At 53.2% G+C, this 13,790-nt stretch overlaps 1 protein-coding gene across 1 annotated transcript in view; it reads right to left on the bottom strand.

The window, feature by feature from the left end:
- ABCC3 (ATP binding cassette subfamily C member 3) overlaps positions 1–11,363 on the bottom strand; it is a 39,514-nt gene extending 28,151 nt beyond the window's left edge. The window contains exons 1-5 of the mRNA XM_087826211.1: positions 11,274–11,363; positions 1,848–2,024; positions 1,366–1,491; positions 1,008–1,145; positions 86–211 (exon numbers count right to left, since the gene is read on the bottom strand). Coding sequence (XP_087682337.1) covers positions 86–211; positions 1,008–1,145; positions 1,366–1,491; positions 1,848–2,024; positions 11,274–11,318 — 612 coding nt within the window. The 5' untranslated portion in view covers positions 11,319–11,363. The remainder of the gene's footprint in view (positions 1–85; positions 212–1,007; positions 1,146–1,365; positions 1,492–1,847; positions 2,025–11,273) is intronic.
- Between the last annotated feature and the right edge of the window lie 2,427 nt (positions 11,364–13,790).

Below are 13,790 nucleotides of genomic sequence, written 5' to 3'. Positions count from 1 at the left end.
TGGAAGGGATGGGGAACACTGTTAGGGCTGGCTGAGGACTCGGCATGGAACCTCCACTCCCACCCAGCCGCCATGGAAAACTCACAGGGTCGACATTTTTGGGGGAGAAGAAGGGTGGCTTCTCCCTGAAGCAGGACAGGACAAGGGCAAAGAGCACCAGGGCGAAGTAGATGTAGAAGGTGGTGAAGCGGAAAGGGTCCAAGATCTTGCCCTGGAGGGACAATGGGAGGAGCATCAGAACACCAGGCTCCTCTGAGAGAGGGGAGGGGTGACAAGGGGGCCACTGTTCAGTGAGGACTTGCCCTACCTCAGGCATTGTGCCAAGTACCTCATCTGCATCACCTTGTCCAACCCTCCTTGTCACCCCTACAAGGTAGGAAACCTTTGACACCCAGTTTGCAACTGAGGAAATGAGGCTCCAGAAGGCAAAGGGGTTTGCCCAAGATCACACGGAGAGTAAGTGGGTCATTCCAAGCCCGTGCTTATGAGTATACTTGACAGCCTCCCCTTGAGATGGAGAAATGGGGAGATGCTAGATTGACTCCCAGTGTTCCTACCACCCACCGTCAGCTCCACTGCAGATCAAGAGGAGGCCGGGAACTGAGGACGGTGGGGAGAAAGGTGAAGACAAGATCATGGGACTTCCAGGAAGCCAGAACTATCCATGCATGTTTGCAGATATGTGCCCATTGCACAGACACTGGTGGACACCCGTCGAGACATGCAGTTGGTCGTGGCTACAGAACAGCCCCCTGCACTCCCATGAATATCTAGCAATGGCCCCATTCCCCTGAGTTATGCTGGTCCTCAGCCTGACACCCCAGTTTGCTTCCCAGCAGAGATACAATAAGGACAGAACATCACGAAAGGGACTGAACCCCAGAGGATGTCCTGGGATAGGCAGAGGATGAGCAGAGGGGAGGAGCCTGGGACCCAGCATTGACCTTGAGCCCTGAGTCACCCCCTAGATAGGGGTGGACCAAGCAGGCGTCTCTCTTTCTCCTTACCTCTGCCACGGCTGAAAGGATCTTGGAGCGGAAGGGGATGATTGCACAGACCACACACAGAAACCAGAAGATGATGAGGACCCCCGAGGACTGCACCCCCTGCAGCCGCTCGTACTGGATCAGCAGGGTGGCCAGCAGCTGTGCAGGGAGGGTAGGGGAAGCAGGGCCAGAGCACTCACATCTGGACTTGCCTCCGTTCCTCCCCATCCCACGTGGCCAGATGTTTATGGAATCACCTCCCACCTCTCCCCACCGCTAAGGTGTTCAGGCTTCTCCTCAGAGTCCCTGGCCCCCCCATCACAATCCCACAACCTACTGGAGACCCTCCCTCACTCAACTTCCAGGGTCCCACACTGACCATGGTGACCCCCACCACCAAGGGGGTGACAAAGAAGATGGGGGCAGGGGCCCAGCCGTGAACCAGGCCATGGAAGGAGTAGAAGAGGTCAGCCCAGGAAACGCACCACAGCAGGACACCCACGGCCTACAAGGAGGGCACAAGTTGGAGTGTCGGTCCCCAGAGGTAGGGACAATCACTTCTTGCTCCTGAAGCTACCAGACCTGCCTGGGCCTGGCCCTGAGGGCTGGAATGGGCACTGGCTGAAAGCTTCTCAAGGGTGGGAAAGCCCTGATGGAAAATTTGCTTGCACCTCCCCAAGCAGGGAATATCTGAGTTGGCTGCAGACCCACTTGGCAAGCGGCCATGGCCCCCAGCACCAGGGGGTGAGGCTGGGAAATCCTGTCCAGCTGCTGAGGGTGGGGGAAGGGACTTGTTAAAAAAAAGAACCCCCACCCCCGGGGGTCCCAGCCCCACCCGCAGGACAGCCTTGAGCCCCTGACCGTCTTGAGCCTGGAGAGGTGGGAAAGAACGATGTAGCCTTGGTGGTGGTACCGCAGGTAGCACAGGTAGCAGGGCAGGGCGGCCCACAGGTAGATGCAGGGGACCCAGGCCAGCAGGGAGTTCTGGAAGCAGGGAGTGAGGTCCGGGTTGTCTGTGTGCAGGGACAGATTGGAGTCCTGGGGACAGAGGGAACAATTTAGTGCTGCGGCCGCCTTCTGCAGAATTGGGCTCTACTTCAGGGGTGGTGGCTGGGCTAAAGAGACACCCCATGTGCGACGGGGTCAGAAGGTTTGTCAAGATGAGAGGGTAAATGTGCAAACGAGCATGTGTTGTCCCAAGTGTGAGCTCTCCTAGGAGGTGGTGGTTGCCCCCATTTCCTCATATTCTCTCTCTCTTTCAGCTGCAGTATAATTTAAGTACAATAAACTGCACCCATTTAAAGTGCACAATCCAAAGAGTTCGACAGTTGTACACACCTGCAAAACTGCTGCCACAGTCAAGACAGAGAATATTTCCATCATTCCACAAGTTCCCTTGTGCCCCGTTACAGCCCATCCCACCTGGCAACCACTGATCTGCGTTCTGTCATTCTAGATTTCTACTCTTTTTTAAAATTAATTTTTTATTTTATCAGAACAATATATGCACATGGTTAAAGAGTCCACTTCCTCTCTAAACCTCTCCCAAGAAGGGAGAGAGAGCTTCCCTGAGATTTCATGCCTCTCTTTTAAAATGAAAGAGGTCATCCCCCACCCCACCCACCTCACTGGGGGGGTGTAAGCTCAAAGGAACAACAGGATGTGGAGAGAGCTTCGTAAATTACCAAGCCCAGAGTGACCATCTGGGTTTGCGGTTTGCGTGGGACTGTCCAGGTTCTAGCCTGGTGTCCTGGGGAACCTGGGCTCTGAGGCTCCCACTCCTACCTTTCCCAACCCGATCCCTCTTTTTTCACAGTGTCAAAATCCCAACAGCTACAGGGAAGGGTGGTGGGCCTGGCTGAGCTCCCACCTCTTCCATCTTGAGCACCCTTCCTCCTCACCTCTTGAAGTCAGCCCCTATCAAGAGAGCCACCGTTTTGGAGCATTAATCTTCCACCTGATGATGCTTTCGTCAGGCAGTAGGCTGGGCGCACCTGGGGCAGACCCATCCCTTGCCTTTGGGGACCCTGCAGGCCAGGGACACACTGCTTTGGGGCATTTCAGTCAAGCCCTGGTGGGCAGAGGTTGTACATCTTGTATTCTAGAGCCCTGTATTCAGTAGTCGCTTAAGCGATGTGAGCTAAACTCTTGCTGAGCTCCCAGCATGCCCGCCCAGGGATGGGCACTGGGTCACAGAGATGAACACTGGACTAGGACTGGTGAAGTACCACAGGAGAACTGTGGGCAGACACAGCTAATCCAGCCCTGGGCCATGGGTTTTTTTGCGTTTTTTGTGTTTTTTAAATTGTTCATTTTGGAGAGGGAGGAAGGGAGAGAGAGACATTGATGTGAAAGAGAAACATTAACCGGCCACCTCCGGCACTCTCCCCAACCAGGGATCGAACCTCCAACCTAGATATAGCCCCAACCAGGAATCGAACCCACGATCTTCTGGTACAACACTCCAACCAAGTGAGGCACACCAACCAGGGCCGGCCCATGTTTTGTTTTTTCCTTTTAAAAACATTTCTTGGCTCTCTCCCTCCTGGGAACAGCCCCTGCCTTTTCTTTCCCCCCTTTCATCCCCCAGGCACGTTACCTTTACCTTTCTCTGTCCTAATACTGTCCCCAGCTTTAATAAATGTACCTCAAAATTAAAAAAACAACATTTCTTAAACAAGTATAATATACTTACAGAAAAACACACACATCTTAAATAAACACCTCAGTGAATTTTCATGTAGTGAACATACCTGTGTAACCAGCACCCGCATAGAGAAACAGAACTTTACTGGCACTCAAAGGCCCCATATGCCCCCTCCCAGCCACTACTCACCCCAGGGAAATGCCACCCTGACTCCTAACAATGTGAATTAATTTCACCCATTTGGGATCTTCTTATAAAGAAAACTGTAGAGTATGTATCTTTCACGTCTGGCTTCTTTCACTCAGTACTGTGCTCGTGGGTGTCATCCTCGGGGTTGAGTAAGAGTGAGGACACCCCATCTTCATTTCTGTACAGTGGTCTCTTGTGTGAATGGGTCCATGTATGTATCCATTCTATTGTCAATGGGCAGCCCCACTCTGCTTTCATCTCAGCCAGCCCACTAATCCCATCCACTTAGTTGCCATCCAAGAGCCTGTCCAAGGCCCCCCTAATTCAGATGTTAGGTCTCCAAGCCAGCAGTGCATGTCCCATCTCTCTGGGCCCAACCTGAGCCTCACGTCCTAAAGGAAGCCTTTCTAGGGCATCCCAGCCTCTGGAAGGCTTTTCCTTTTTTTATTCCATATGGCCTTGGCAGCCAGGTAAGTGACTATTACTATTATGTTTCAGTGGCACTGTATTACAATGCTTATGTGGTCATTAACTGTCTGGTTGATTCAGAACAACTTCCAGAAATAGAGAGGAGGTATTAGGCCCAGCTCGCAAAAGAGAAAGCAGGCTTCACCTGCTCTGGCAACAAGTCCAAGGATACCAGGCAGCAGGGGTCTGTGACAGGCACCCAGGCCCCAAACTTGGGTTTTTTCCCCACGCTGCACCCCCTGCACCTGTGCCTGTGAACACATCCTCTCTCCTACAGAAACGTAAGCCCTTGAGGACAGACACCAGGCCTACTCCTACTCCTCTCCTCTCCTCTCCTGCACCACCCACATCCTCCAACTCCCAGCACAGAGCCAGGTATGCAGGAAGTACCTAGAAATGATCTATGCATTGATTGACAAGGGAACCCGAGTTCAAGGGCATGACAGGATATGCAAGTCAGTGGCATGGCTCTTTGAGGCAGATGGGGAGTGGCCACAAGAAGAATGGAATCCCGATGCAGAGGAACTTGTGAGGGTTGTCACTTTTGAACCATGAAACCGTTGGCAAGCTCCTTCATCTCCCTGAACCCGAGTCTCCACAAGTGAGTCATAATGAGAGTAATGACAGCATCCTGGGCAGAGTATCTGGACTCAAATAGGGCAACGCTTGGGAAAGCAGGTGATGGAGCAAGAGGCTGTTGGGACTCTGTTTCAACTGCACAGACAACTTGCATTGTGGCAACAGTTAGATCTTGGGCCTGGCCAGCATGGCTCAGTGGTTGAGTGTCAACTCATGAACCAGGAGACCGAAGTTTGATTCCTGGTCAAGGCATATGCCCAGGTTATAGGCTCAATCCCCGGTAGGGAGCATGCAGGAGGCAGTCGATCAATGATTCTCTCTCATCATTGATGTTTCTATCTTTCCTTTCCTCTCTCTGAAATCAATAAAAACATATTTAAAAAAAAAAAAGAGATCTTGCGGGTGTGGGAACTCAGGTAGCTGCTTTGACCCACAGGGAGGTCCAACCTGGGCTTCCTTTCCTTCAGATAAGCATGTCTCAACTGGGCAGAGCCCTCTCCAGAAGGCAGCGGGTACCCATCCATGCCTATGTCCCTAGACTATTTATCCCAGAGCTAGGATGTCAATGGGACATGTTCTGTACAAGTCCAGAAGGGAACTCCTGCCCATTGCCTCCTCCCCAGCCGGCTTCCTTGATGGATGGTAACTCTTTCCTTCTCCCAAGCCAGAGTCCTCAGAGTCTTCCTTAATTCTTCTATCACACCCCACATCCAACCCTTCAGCAAACCCCGATCACTCTACCTTCAAATGATCAGACTGAACTAGATGAGAGTGCTAGATTCAACTGTTCTTATCTATAAAAGGCCACTTCATCTGGGTCTCCTTGATGTATCCAGAATCCTACCGATTCCTTCCATCCCACTCCCCTCCCCGCTCTGGGTTTCCTGCTTCCACTCCTGCCACTTGCCCTGGCAGTCTTTTCCAGCACAGCAGCTAGAGGCAGATCTTTATGAAATCTAAGCCAGATCACTCTACCATCTTTCTGCTCTGGTTCAAAGCCGCCAAGGACCCCCCATTTCACTCAGATTAAAGCCAAAGACCCTCATTATCTGCCTCTCTTACCTCTTTTTTGCTGTTGCTGTTAATCCTCACTGGAGGATATTTTTTCCATTGATTTTTAGAGAGAGTGGAAGAGAGAGAGGGAGGGAGGGAGAGAGAGGGAGAAAGAGAAATACCGATGTGAGAGAGACACATCGATGGGTTGCCTCTCACAAGGACCCTGACCTGGCCCGGGATCCAACCTGCAACCCTTCAGTGTGCAGGCTGACACTCTAACCACTGAGCCACACTGCCCAGGGCTCTCCCACCTCTTTTACCTATCTCCCTCACTCTCCTCTCTCATTCCAGCAGCTGTCACCCACACAGTTCCCACAGCAACAACAGCTTCCTTAATAATGCAATTAAACAGCTGGGTGGATCTGATAAGAACCCCTTCATAGGCACTGAGGCTGAAATCCCCCTAGATCCCAAGCAGGAGAGAGGTGGGAGTGAGGGCCCTAGAGCCCTTTACCCCAGCTGGCCACAACTCCGTCAGGGACTTCCTGGCCCCCACCCCCACCCCAGACTTGTTGACAGCCTTTATCAGAAGAGTAATTACTTCCTCAATCTTGCAGGGTGGGGAGAAGTGGGAGAAGGGATCAATTGACAAGTTCATGTATCTCAGTAGAAAATGGAGGTGCAGAAAGGGCAAGGACAGGCTCTGATTTCCATTCACTGACCCATGGGGCTGAAACAGCAGCCTTTGGAAGGGCCTGGGGTGGGGGGCAAAGTCTGGCTGTGTGGGGCCAGTCTGTAGCTCACAGGCCCAGCTGGCCTGGCCGCTTCTGAAAGGAGCAGTGCCGGCCCACAACAACGTCGGTCATCTGAGCACCGCTGTGCTCCAGGGTTATCATTTAATGTTCACAACACCTGAGACCGCTGCTGTAAAGTGACTGGCCCCAGTTCACATGGGCTGACACTGGGACTCAAACCGGGCAGTCTAGCTCCAGAGTCCCTACTCCGAACCACGGGGTTCTATGGTACTTTCTCTATCCCACTTCGGGGACAGGACACGTGTCCAGATCACGTGAAACATGGAAAATCTCCTTTCAGCTTTACAGCTGCCCCCCACCCCAATCACCTCTTTGCTTAGGTTCTTCTCACAGAGCTGAGGGGGAGAAGCTGCCATCACACAGCAACAACTAGCTGGAGTTCAAGGAGCCTGTGGACTAGAAACCTGAATATCCAGTTAGGAGGAGAAATCCAATGAGGGGTTAAGCCCCAGTTAGCCCTCTCCCCCAGCACCGCCCCCAGGAGGAATCAGTCCCAGGTGGGGGAGGGGAGAGGCCCAGCCACCCAGCAGTGACACACTCAAGTCTCAACCCTTCTCAGGGATGGGCTCCACCTGTCGCCCCTGGGACAGTTCCACCGGGGTGAGGTGGATACAGCCCAGGCTCCGCCTCCTGGGTGGGTCAGCTGGCAGTCTCCACAGGAACCACCCTCCCTGGGGGCTGGCCTGGTGCTCCAAGACCATTTCTCTGTCTGGGGGCCAGCAGACAGGCTTGGCAAAGTTCCCTCCCAAATGCTACTTCCCTGACTCACTTCCGACCCTAACCTGGGAGCAGCAGATTGGAAAGAAGCCAGCCTGGGGCTACAGGGTCCAAATCCTCCCACCAGAAGCCAGGAGCTCAGAATTTAAAGCCACCTAGCCCCAACTTCATTGTCCCCAGCTGGGATGGAGGAAGGAGATGCTAGGGAACCTGGCATGGCAGGGAAGACTGGTTCCTGAGGGACGAGCTTTGGTGCCCACCTGACTACATTAGGGGCCTTGCCAAAGCCAGTTTCCCACAGCTTCACATGTCACTGTTTTTATTTGAGAGTCAAAGTACACTGAAATCAGTCTCGTCCACAAGTTCCAGCATCCGCCTGCTCAGGTTAGAAAGCAACCCAGGAGGAAAAGCCTGGGAAGACAGTGACACCCAGAAGTCCGAAAGTTTGGAGGGCCCTAATCATGGCACTGCCACCTTCTCCCTTCCCCACACCTGAGGCTCAGACCCCCAGAATCAGCACTGGGTAACTAGACCTGAAGGTGGCCCCAGAGCTCACCTAAACTCAGCTAGGGCCCAGAGACAGTGATTTGCCCAGTCACACAGCTAGAGAGTGACAGACGGGACTAGTTGGAACAGAGCAAGAGACACAGAGAGCTGAGACTCTGAAGGACTCAGAGGGCATTGCCATTCCCTAGGGTGGGTAAACAGTTAAGGGCACAGTTAAAGTGCTGGCACCTGACCAGTGAGAGACCCGTAGGCTAGAGGCTGTCTAAAGCCCAGACAGTGAGAGCGCCAGGGAAAGGGAGGTCTGGAAATCTCATTGGCCACATCTTCCCTCTTCCTAGCTGGTCACAGAATTTTGGGTGGAACCCTAACTCTTTCTTTGACTTGAATTCTCTCTCCACCATCCCCACCAAGTGGTCACTAATCATGTGCTTGCATACCCCCAGTGATGGGGGGGAGCTCACTACTTGTCAGGCAATCATTGCCCTCTTTGGACAGCTCTCATGGTCAGGACTTTCAGATTTCTGAGCCATCATCAGCCTCCCAGGGGCTTCCTGGGGCCATCAGATCAAGGCTGATTTGCAAACAGGTCAAGACCTCCTGAGGGTAAACAGCCCGGGGCCCTTCTCCAGGCACTGTCGTCACCACCTGGGTGCTGCTCAGAACAGAGGCAGGGGGCAGTCGAGTGCAGCAAAGGAACACTCCTTTCTTTGTTCTAGAGGCACCTCTGGCTTCATGAGCCCTGGGCAGTTTGGTCATAGTTTATTCTTCTGGAATTTATTTCTATGTATGTAAATTCCCAAGGCAGGCTCAGAGATGTTGGTAATCTGCCCCAAAGTAGGTAAAGATGAGAGAGATTCAAAAAAAGACAAATCATTCATCCAGTACATGGTGTGTGCTGCACAGGTGCGTGTCCAGGAGTCATTGGTCCCCTCGAGTCTGCTAACCTCAGATTCATCTGGGGCTGAAGTCGATGGATTTAGCCACAGAATCTCCTGCAAACAGCTGAAAAGGGAGCCCCTGACCCAACGGCCCTGGCAGCCCCTTTTTGTAGGTCTTGCCAGATCTAACACCCCCTTCTAATTTCCTTTTTCTTTCTCTTTACTCCTCTTCCCAGGAACATCATGACCTGCCACCCATAGAGAGTTTTTTCGTTCTCAATATCGTTTCACATTCCCTGTCTCACTTGATCTCCACAGAATCTTGTGAGGTGGTTAGGAAATGGGTTATTTCCCCATTTCCCAGGTGGAGAAACTGAGGCTAAGCTATTGAAAAGACCTGGGTCAAGTAAATAAGAACCATGCCTACTCTCACTCCTACCTTTTCACTCCTGTCTCAGGAACTTCCTGGCTGCCCTGAACTACTTCCCACAAGGTAGATTACCCACAAGCCCCTAAGAGAAGAGATTCAGGGGCAAGTGTACCTAAGTAATATGCAATGCAAATTAATACATCACAAATGAATAACCCAGCTTTCCAGGCATTTTGAATAACTGAGCTAGAGCTCCAGCCTCTGGGACCCAGACCCCCTTTGTCTCAGACCCTCCCTTGCCTCAGCTGTGCAAACCTTCAGCTGGCACCTTCCTGCTTTCTCCCTGCCCCACCCCCAGTCACCAGCCTGGGTGCAGGTGGGAACAACTTTCAGGAGCCAAGAAGGTAACTGGAAGGTGGAGGGTGTTTAGAGACTGGAGTGAGGAAGAGGAGTAGTCACTTGCACTTGAGGCTTGGATACCTCTGCCCCCTTGATTTGCAAGCCTTCTGCTTGGTCACCCAGACATCATGACCATGTACAGCCACACCAGCCAGGCTCAGGTGGGCAGTGAAAGGAAATACAGTTGACCCTTGAATAACGTGGGTTTGAACTTCATGGGTCTACTTATATACAGATTATTTTCAGCTGATCCACATAGTTCAATTGAATGGCGCAGTTCAAACCCACATTGTTGGAGGGTCGTCTAGTGGTTGGGAATTCAGGTATTTGGAAGGCTGACTTAAGTTATTCACAGATTTTCAACTGCATAAGTGGTCAGCACCCCTAACCCCAGTACTGTTCAAGGGTCAACTGTATACTCATGAGCCAAAGGAGCAATCTTCAAACTCTGGTGACAAGTGACCAGCCAAGGCTGGGTGACAGATGATGTTCATGTGGGTCTTAGCAAGAAAGGCAGCTCCAGAAAAGTTACACCATGTCTGATTAACCCTTTAGTGACCCAGAGAAAAAGAGGGATTCTCCAAAGATACTTTTTTACAGTTGCTCCATTGCCCCAAGTTTCAAAAATCTATGTAACTTGCACAGCCCACTCCAAATCCAGCCCATAAGCAGGGTTCCTGACTGTATACACACGCTTATGTACATACACACACACACACACACACACGTATGCACCCAGGGGTAACACACACTGGGCACACACACACTAGGCATATATGTACAAATACTCGAGATGGGAAAAGGCTTAGAGATTGCCGTCCAGAGGCCCCGGATTTGGGACCAGCCTATGCTGGGCATTGCGTGGACAACCACAGACAAGCCCTATAAATCTGGGCCCATCTGTAAAATGGAAACACTACCACTTGCCTCCCAGAACTGCAATGAAGATCAAGGGAGCTGCTGTAAGCAGGTTTGGAAAGCTCAAGAAAGCTCTTGGGCTTACAGCTAATGCGCCTGAGGTGTGCTGGGGGACTGGAGTCAGCAGCCTGAAAAGCTCCCTGATGTCTTAAAAACGGGTTTAGTGTATCAGTCAAAAGGCCCTCTTTTCTAGTCCAGCTCTGCTGTCTTCTAACTAGGTGGCTTTGGCAAGTCCCTTCCTCTCTCTGGGCCTCCCTTTCCCCGTCTGTAAGAGGCTGGCTGTTGGCCCAGGTGGTTTGGGGTCCTGAACCGTAAGGGCCTCCCTCCACAGTGAGGTCTGCCTCTCCTTCCGGAGGTCAGCACAGCCAGGGCCGCCTCCTCTCCAGTTGCTCTTGCCCCCCAAAAAGAAGGCGACAGGAATCCTTTCCAAAAAAAAGGCAGAGTCCAGGAAAGCCAACCTCCCAAAGCACCTGGTTGAACAACAACTCTGGATGCCCTGGGCCACAGGGCAAGTGTAGGAGCGCGCAGCCGACCGTAGCTAATGGGGAAATGCCCCTCTGAACCTGCGGCGGGCGAGGCGGCAAGTGGGGGCGCCTTCCCGTGGCCGTCCGCCACTCGCTGCGCCCGGGCGCCTGGCGCCTCGCCTTCCCAGCTCCTCCACGCGGGAGGGGGGGAAGGGGGGACGCAGGGCAGGTCCCGGTGCCGCGCGGGACCAGACTCCCTCCCCGCGGCGCTCGGCCCCCTCCCCAGGGCCGCCTCCAGGGCTCGCCGGCGCGCGCTCGCGGTCCCCGGACACCCCCTTACCCAGAACTTGGAGCCGAACTCCCCGGAGCCACACAGGGCGTCCATGGGGCAGAGGCGCGGCGGCGAGGACGGCGAGCGCGGTCGGGAGCCGGCCTGGGACGCGGGTGCCTCCGGAGCCGCCTCCGCCCCGCGCTCCGCCCCGCCGGGCCCGCCGAGCCCTACCCCCAGGCCCTTTGGGTCGGATCCTGGCGTCTCGGCGGCGATTGTAGGAGAGTTTCGCTAAAGCTGCGGCTGTGGGAGGGACTTTGGGACAGCGGTGGAAGTGGTGGTGTGGGGGGGGCTGGTCATTGACACAGTGACAGCCCCGGAGTGGCCACTGCGCCCCGTGCGGGAGATGCCGCTTCAGATACTGAGGCTGATAGGACGCGAGCAGGGTTTGTTTCCAAGGGTCTCCCACCCACTCCCACCCCAGCACAACTCTGGGGGTGCTGATGAGTCATTGACACCTGAGAGGGACCTAACAAGACTCTCTGGGAATAGATCTTTGAAAAGGTCACAGACTCTCTGGGAATAGATCTTTGAAAAGGTCACCTTCATCTCTGGAGCTCAGTCTTCTTATCTGTAAAATGGGAAGAGCTGGTGTTCCCAGACGATCCAGAAAGCTACCTCTCCCCACAAGTTTCCCGAGAACAGGCAGACACCCACGTGTAACGTGCACGCGTGTGCACCTGTATCCAAGGAGAGGGCCACGCCAGGGGTTCCAGCATTGTCCAGATGATGGCTTCCTGTGATTCCCTTAAATTTCTGCCTTCCTAAGGTCCTGTGGCTCTCTGATCTTGTAGGTGTTGCTTTAGCTCTGTACTCCACTTTCACTTTTGTAAAACAGGGATAGTCACAGTACCTACCTGCTAGGGTTACTCTGAGGATTAAATGGGAAAGGCATGTAAAACATCACGCATACTGCAGGCACACTTAGTAGGCACCCAACATGTGTTAATTTCCTCCACTTCAGCCTGGTCAGGGTGGAGGATGGGAGGGTGAGCCCCCAGGAAGAGCCCCACCCTAGCACCCTCCTCCTAAGGATGTCTCCACATTCCCCATCTGTAAAATGGGTTTGGGGTCCGTAGCCTCCTTCTTCTCCTTGCCCCAGTTTGGCCATGCTGGGACCCTTCCCTTCTTCCCTCCCCTCCCTCCATCTTTCACTCGCCCAGTCACCCTCTCTTTCCTAACAGGATCCCCAAAAGCCAATTCACTATCCTTTCTTGAGGCTGAGAAGGAATCCCTTCCTCCTCCTCGCTGAAGTTCTTTCTCCAGGTCTATCCTCTGCCCTCGTCTCCCCAACTTTGTCCCTGTCTTCGAGGTCTTTCTGGGTTCACCCCAGTGATCTCTTCCCTGGCACTTGTTCTCAAGAGAAGGTGTTTTCTTCCTTGGCTGCTCCTTGGCGTGAGCAGACATCAGCAAGATAGCACTGTAGCAGCAGGCACTGCCTGTCCTGGGCAGGCAGGAAGTCACCAGAAGGAAGTGTCTTAGGCCCTAGGCCATCAGAACAGAGATCTGCTGGCTAGGGGTGGGGCATGGGAGCAGGGTGGACAAGACTTCTCCTTCCCAGGCAGTTGGGACTGGGCCTCTCCCCTCCACTGGGCAAGTAGCCTCAGCCTTTTCTCTACCCCTCTCCCCTCCACTCACCCCATCACCCCCCCCCACTCCTTATCACTGAGCCCAAGACTTTACAGAGCTTTCATATCCTTGTCACAATGTGCTTTGGGTTAAATTTAATTGTGAAGCGTCTGTCTTCCCTGCCAACCTGAGAAGTCCCCAATCCCCCTCCATGCCTTGGGCAGAGCCTTTTGTATGCTGTGTGACCTCAGCAACCCCCCTGATGCTTTTGGGACTCAATTTCTTCAACTTGGACAAGATGCCATCTAAGGTCTCTCCTCGCTCTGGTGATCTGGGTTTCTACGGTCAGTGCAACTAAGAATCATCCTTCAACCCTTCCCCTAACCCTGGTCTTGGTTTCACCAGCACCTCCTGCCCCTGTGTTTTCTCCTTGGCCTACCCATCAGCCTCCTCTACTCTTTCTCCTCTCTTGTTCCTTCTCTAAGACACCAGAGAAACCATGAGGCTGACTGGGGGGTTAGGGCCATTCAGAAGGTGAGCTCCCCAAGCAGTCCTCCTTCCTGAAATAGGGAGCACAGGACCAGTCCAGGCTCCCACTCAAGACACTAGCCCCAGAGCTGTCCAGGGTGTCCAATGGTTAGAGCTATAGTTTGAGGCCAGGCCTTTGGGTTCTGTCTTTAACCTTGAGGCTGCAGCACCATCTCCTTTGGCCCCAGCCTTCTCCTGTTGCCACTGGAAAGGCCTTCTTGAGCTGGTGGCCTCTAAGATTATGGTGGGAATCCTTGGAAATTCTTACCTTTTCCCATCTCTCTTGAGACATTAAAGGTTCACCCTTTTTGGCCCCTCATGGAATGTGGCTCCTTCCACATAGCCCTAGAATAATAACCACCATATTCCTAGGAAATTATGGTTTTGGTTGTTCTCACCAGAGCACTGATGAGAACCTTGAGGCCTTGAGGT

This window comes from Miniopterus natalensis, chromosome 17, assembly GCF_054644295.1.
Source record: "Miniopterus natalensis isolate mMinNat1 chromosome 17, mMinNat1.hap1, whole genome shotgun sequence".
Taxonomy (NCBI): domain Eukaryota; kingdom Metazoa; phylum Chordata; class Mammalia; order Chiroptera; family Miniopteridae; genus Miniopterus; species Miniopterus natalensis.
Note: the sequence above shows the minus strand (reverse complement) of the source record. Positions and strands in the feature narration are given on the sequence as shown.